This window comes from Sinocyclocheilus anshuiensis, unplaced genomic scaffold, assembly GCF_001515605.1.
Source record: "Sinocyclocheilus anshuiensis isolate Anshui unplaced genomic scaffold, SAMN03320099.WGS_v1.1 scaffold838, whole genome shotgun sequence".
Taxonomy (NCBI): domain Eukaryota; kingdom Metazoa; phylum Chordata; class Actinopteri; order Cypriniformes; family Cyprinidae; genus Sinocyclocheilus; species Sinocyclocheilus anshuiensis.
The window spans coordinates 405,336-412,413 of record NW_015539915.1 but is presented as its reverse complement, the minus strand read 5'-3'; the positions used below and the strand labels follow the sequence as shown (position 1 = coordinate 412,413).

The following is a 7,078-nucleotide window of genomic DNA, read 5'->3' as shown; positions in this document are numbered from 1 at the left end:
GTTCTATGTTTTATATATACGCTAAAGTGAGTTTGACGTTGTATTTTGTTGTTGCATTCAAGCAATTGACACCGAATTGCCGCTAATTCGAAATTTAAAAGCGTAGGAAAGCGAGGAAAAGAGGGAAAATTCAAACAAACTAAAAACGAACAATTGCTTTACGCCGAATTGACGCTATTTGAAAGTGAAAGTAAAATGGGCATGCCGCTTTTGCAAGCTATTTAAAAGCAAAGGAAAGCGAGGAAAAAAGGAAACTCCCCTGCCCCCACGGTGATACCGGTATTATCGGTGTTGTCACACATCGATTAACTGGTGGGAAAATTTCCTCACCGTCACAACCCTATGCACTATGTGTGTTTGTTTTTTGGCATGTCTGATCCACTGCCCCCTAGTGGACAGGAGTCAAATGTGCTTTATTTGTCTATATACAATGAAAGCGAATGGGGGCCTGCTTGACACAACAACATTGGCTCAACCTTTGGATAGAGTTTAGGATGGGATGGTCGGTTTGTGCAAAGACAAATGTGGTTGTCATTATTTTTGCACTTCAATTTTGCGTTCACCACACATTTTGCATTATATATTGCAATGTAATTTTGGCATTAAACTATTAGCTGTGCCTCATGGTAAAATTTCTCTTTCTCTCTCTCTCTCTCTCTCTCTCTCTCTCTCTCTCTCTTTCTCTTGTCTTTTATTAGGAATCCCCACAGGACAGTGCCATCACTCGTGACATTAACCGTACGTTTCCTGCACACGACTACTTCAAAGACACAGGCGGTGACGGTCAGGACTCTCTCTATAAGATCTGTAAGGTGAGCAGATGACCTGTCTGCCGTTTGCTTTCAATTTGTCTACTCAGCTCAGATTCTGCACTTCTGCTCTGCTTCTGTTCATTTATCATCTTCAGCTCTGCAAAATCAATTTCCTACCATTAAGAAAAGTTAAATGTGCACTTTTGGACTGCTCCAGTTTCTTTATAGATTTTCTTTTTTAACTTAATTTAAGAAATGTTATATGTATAAAGATAGATACAGTAGCTTGACAGATTTCGATGATTGATATGTAGATAGATGTATAAATTGATGTATAGATGGCTACATAGATGGATGGATCAATATATAGTTGGATGGATGGAATGATATATAGATGGATGAATATCTAGATATGTGGATAGGTGATAGGATGGATGTATAGATGATTGGATGAATATAGCTTGATGGATGGATAAAGATTGATGTATAGATGGTTGGGTAAACAGACAGTGATATCATTGATAGATACAGTATATAGCTGGATGGATGAGTGATAGATATATAGATGGATGGATAAATATGGATGTATCAATAGTTGTGTAGCTATATTGATGGGTGGATGAATGGATATAGCTGGATGAATTATAGATTTATACATAGGTGAATGGATGGATATGGTTAAATGGATATATTGATGATTGGATGGATGTATCGATGGCTGGATGAATGATGGATGGATAGATGTATAGCTAGATAGATATAGATGAATGTATATATCTTTAGATGGATATATAGATGCATGAATGAACATATTGGATCGATTGGATGTATATCAGCCGATAGAGAGAGAGAGAGATTTAACACAATCTTTGAGTTTTGAACATCTGCAATGAGTTGGCTTTAAAGCATATAAGTTTTTGTACACACGTCTCTCATACTGTACTACAGTCCGGTATAGTGAATAAATGTTTAATAAATACAAAACACTCTCAAATCATCTCAAATGTTCACCCTAAAATAATGGGTTTATTTTGGGTCAGTGGGTCAGTGGGTTTAATGTGAAAGTCACTAATGATGAGGGAAATGAGATTGATGGTTGGATTTCCATCTTTGGGCGTCTCTTAATAATTCACCAGCCCTCTCTTCGACTGCTACCGCTATCATTCATACAGCACTATAGATTTCTCATATTGACCACACAGTGTGATTCAGTTCTCTCAACCCACAGTTCACAAAGTTTATTAGCACCACAGTTTGTAATTGTCACAATATTAGCTGACATTTTAACACAGTTTTCTGAGGTATGTAGGTCAATCTGTAAGTATTCCATCAAGCCTTCGAATCTGATTCACACTTCTGCATATTCAAACATGCCACTAAAGACATTAGGCTTCAGTTCTCATGTGTCTCGTAACCAATCACATGCAAGTTTGAATATGTGAAAGGACAAATTAGATTAAAAGAGCTGAGAGAATGATTCTACCAAGAATGAGTTTTTCTTTAATCATTTATTATATTTTAATAAGCAGTTTTTTTAAGCATTACTGAAACATTCTGTATCTTCCATCCTGCAGGCATATTCTGTGTATGATGAAGAAATTGGTTACTGTCAAGGACAGTCTTTCCTTGCTGCTGTGCTGCTACTACACGTGAGTGTCACAGACTCCTGAAGCAAAGCGGTTTGAACCAATGATGTCTACATTTTACGTTTAATATAATGAATATGTGCATATTTGCGCTTGCAAAATAGTCAAAACTACACTGTTGCATTTGAATGGCCGTTGATGGAAGCACAGGCTGTTTGCACCCAGACTGGATTCTGCACTTGGTCTGAGCTAATATGACATCATCCTTTGAGATTTGAGACAGTGCCTTCTAGTGGAGATTCCCTGTTCTGTGATATTGTCAGCCTGATGTGATTGTAATCAAGCTCTGTGGTGTTAGTAGATCAATGTTTGTGCTGCAATTGCGGTGTAGATGCCAGAGGAGCAGGCGTTCAGCGTGCTGGTCAAGATCATGTTTGAATACGGTCTCAGGGAGCTCTTCAAGCAGAACTTTGAAGACCTGCACTGCAAGTTCTTCCAGCTGGAGAGACTCATGCAGGTTAGTGTTAGAAACTAATATTAGTTCACATATTGGATTACAAATAACGACAGATTATGCAAAAGGACAAAATAAAGGCACATTAAATAAGCAATTGTTCCATTTAAAGGAATAGTTCGCCAAAAAAATTAAATTACCCCATGATTTACTCACCCTAGGTGTATATGACTTTCTTATTTCAAATACAATTGGAGTTATATTAAAAAATGTCCTGGCTCTTCCAAGCTTCACTGGGCAGTGAATCGCGATCAAGAATTTGAAGCCCAAAAAAGTGTATTACACTAATGCATCGATTCACCTCAGAAGGCCTTTTTTATTAACCCCCCATAGCCATGTGGAGCACTTTTTATGATGGATTGACACTTTTTTTGAGCTTCAAAATCTCAAACCCCATTCACCGCCATTTGTATTTGAGCTTTGTATTTGTCTGAAAGAAAAAATTCATATACACCTAGGATGGCTTGAGAGTGAATAAATCATAAGGTAATTTTCATTTTTGGGTGAACTATCCCTTTAAATAACTAAATAGGCTGTTCTTTCCCTAAATATAATGGAATATAATAAGAGAGATATAATAAAAGAATATAATAAGAGAAATAATCTCTTGACACATATATTTTGTCATATAAAGTAAGATAAATTGCACTGAAGAATACAAATGTGTTACTATTATATCTGGAATGTAAGTGTATTTTATCTTGTGGAAAATCTGCTTGTTTTACATGACAAAATACTCATACACTACCATTCAAAAGTCTGGATTCTGTGAGATTTGTTAATGCTTTTGAAGGAAGTCTCTTATGCTCATCAAGGCTGCATTTATTTAACAAAAAATACAGTAAAAACAGTAGTATTGCGAAATATTAAAATTTCAATTTTAGAACTGTTTTCTATGTGAATATATTTTAAAATGTAATTTATTCTTGTGATGCCAAGGTAAATTTTCAGCATCATTACTCCAGTTTTCAGTGTCACATGATCCTTCAGAAATTATTCTAATATGCTGGATTGCTGCTCAAGAAACATTTTCATTTCATATTATCACAACTGTCTTCTGCCTCTGTGTGTTGCAGGAATACATTCCAGACCTGTACGCACACTTCCTGAATCTGGGTCTGGAAGCGCACATGTACGCCTCCCAGTGGTTCCTCACACTCTTCACAGCCAAATTCCCTCTTTACATGGTCTTTCACATCATAGACCTTCTGCTGTGTGAGGTAACATTTCATTCTCACCTGCTTTATTTCAGGTATATTTTTCTAATGTTTTCTTTGCCTAGTTTACCTGTTAATTCATAGTTTAGGACTGTTACCTTGTGTAATGCATTTTATTTTGATATCTATAAACCATCTTTTGTAATTTTGAAATCATACTAATTTCTCATGGTCCAGTGTAACTGATAGACTTAATTAAAAAATATAAATAAAATCACAAATCAGCACAGAATCAATCAAATCTAATGCAAATGCTCACTGATGATTGTGCTGATGTTTTCCTATCAAAAATATGTCACTTCCTGCAGAATGATGTCATTAAGGATATGGCGGATGTAACAGGATGTAAATATTTAGGTCAAAGAATAAACCTATAGATGATGGCAGCAGGTTGAACACCTGCGATATTTAACACATTTAATAAATTGCCAGTTTGTCCAAGTAGAAATAAGCAAATACAGCAACATTCAGTCAAACCAAAAATGATTTAAAATTCATTCCGAGTTCAAAATTCTGTCTTGGAAAATATTTTATCTAATAAAACATGGGCATGAAAATATATGTGATATTGAGATTTGTTTCTTTCTTACAATCTTGTTTTTTCTCCTTTCAGGGCATCAGTGTCATTTTCAACGTGGCCCTTGCATTATTGAAGGTAAGGAAGTGCTCAGTTGCATCATTTCATCTTTTTCTTAGATGTTTCACCAAGGAAATATAATAAATATGCAAGCCGGTGCTGTTTCCTGAAAATTAACCTGCAAATCACCCATGCCTCATCACCATGGTTACAGCTATTACAAGGATGTTTGGCATAATTGGCGCACCTAATAATCGGCAGCTACACTACAGCGTGATCAAATGTTAGCTGGTGAATCTCTGCTGTTCAACCCCGTAGGAAGAGAGACTGTGTACCACTATCACACCTCAACAGCAGAAAAGAGCATCATTAACTGAAGATCACAACATGAGGGAGCAGTATTGTCTGCCTCTTGAAAGCTCTCTGACTATCCACAGACATCTAAAGACGACCTGCTGCAGACGGACTTTGAGGGCGCGCTGAAGTTCTTTCGAGTGCCAGTGCCCAAACGCTATCGCTCGGAGGAGAACGCCAAGAAGCTGATGGAGCTAGCATGCAGCATGAAGGTAACCGCCTGTGTTCAGGCTGTTTACTTAGTTCAAACTGAGATGTCTGTGGAGTATTTAATGTGATGTGTGAATAGACCATTTATCTGCGACTCGCTATTTTTCACATTTAATGGGACATAAAGAGTCTTGATGTAATTATCTGGATGGGCCAGCAGAGGACACTGCAGGAGTAAGAAAGACCCATGATACTAAAGAGTCCTTGGTTTGTGTTTTGATCATTTACAGCATCTGTCCTCATCTTTTGTTCAGATCTACCGAATGTTATTTACACATCTGCATTTAATTGTTTTTTATTAAATATAGTTTTTTTCATAACATTATGTATGAGCATAACAAATCAGTGAAAAGTTGGATTAAAATAATTCAAATGAATAATATTATAGTTTTTGTGAATGTTTTGAATGAATTTTTACATTTATATGTTGTCTTCATTAAAATTTTTGTTAAATTAAGACATTTTATTATGTGCTTTTGTCATTTTTATTAGGTTGTTGTTTAAAATATTACTTTATTTGTTCAATCTATTTTTATTTCAGTTTTAGTTATTTATTTCCAATCAGTATTTTAATGCTTCATCTTATTTTAGTTAGTTGCCAGGACAACATTTCTAATTTTCGTCTAATATTTATATTCAGTTTTATTACAGCTTAATTTTTTATTAAACAACGTTTTTAATAGTTTAACTCTGGTTCACTTAAAGCAATAAGCCCCAAGAAGCCGTGGTTTACAGTGAATTTATAACAGCTAAAGGGCGTTGTTAACCCCCTTAGCTGTTATAAATTCACTGTAAACCACAGCTTCATGGGGCTTATTGCTTTTATAAAACGGTTATTTCATATACGTAGTAAGGTTTCACACAATAAAACGGAGCAAATAAAGTGTAATGATAATAAAAACATTATTCTTCCTCCAAACAATGTAGTTCCTCAGAAACGGTTGTGGTTGCAACAAAGTGTTTGCCGAGCAACACACAGATGTAAACAGAGGTGTATGTTTGTAGAGTAATTTACAACAGCTTCAAACGTGGCTCAACCAATCAGAATCAACTATCCGTTTTATTTTAAAAAATTAAAAATTCTGTCCTCGTTTACTCACCCTCATGTTGCTCCAAACCCATACGAAATGAATTCATCTTTCAAACACAAAGATATTTTGAATATTCTTACATCATAATTTTTTCAGCTATTGAAAGCCCACATAACCAAAGCTTTCACATATCAAAAAGTATATAAAGACATCATAAAAATAAAAATCCTTATGAATCAAGCGGTGTAATCCGAGGCTTCTAAGGAGACACAATCACATTATATTATTAACAAATTTAATTTAGTTATTTACTCACATATAAACATTGATCAACACTCATACATAGAGCACATCAAATGTAATGGCAACCATTGAATTTTTTGGTGAACAGACTCTTAAAATGAAATCGATCTCCATATTTTCAGTGTGGACTGAGACTTTTGAACACCACTGTATCTGTCTGTGCACTTTATGTTTGATTGATGTATCAGTTCCTCATCGCCGTCAAAACATGACAGACTGAGTTTCCTGTAGCTCTCACTCGCTTTCCTCCAAATACAAACTAACCTTTATTTCTCTTCTCCTTATTCACAACACTGAAAGCTCACTTTCACCACTGAGTCTGGGTGTGTTTGTGTGCTATTTCAATACGAGAGGCCCACCGTCAGAAAATCAGAAGCCCACCACGGCCCTGACACCACACACCAGTCACGATCAAAAGAGCTATTACACACTACGACACACACATACACACACTCCATTTCACTGCACCCAGGCCTAATTGTCCCCCCGGGTGTCGCTGAAAACACACTGACTGATGAACTACTCTTGACATTG

The 7,078-nt window shown here is 36.0% G+C and overlaps 1 protein-coding gene across 3 annotated transcripts in view; it reads left to right on the top strand.

Moving 5' to 3' along the window:
* rabgap1 (RAB GTPase activating protein 1) overlaps positions 1-7,078 on the top strand; it is a 102,680-nt gene that overhangs the window by 75,782 nt on the left and 19,820 nt on the right. For all 3 annotated transcript variants that reach the window (XM_016483397.1, XM_016483395.1, XM_016483398.1), the window contains 6 exons: positions 699-812; positions 2,327-2,401; positions 2,730-2,855; positions 3,929-4,072; positions 4,683-4,724; positions 5,084-5,212. In XM_016483397.1, the coding sequence (XP_016338883.1) occupies positions 699-812; positions 2,327-2,401; positions 2,730-2,855; positions 3,929-4,072; positions 4,683-4,724; positions 5,084-5,212 (630 nt within the window). The remainder of the gene's footprint in view (positions 1-698; positions 813-2,326; positions 2,402-2,729; positions 2,856-3,928; positions 4,073-4,682; positions 4,725-5,083; positions 5,213-7,078) is intronic.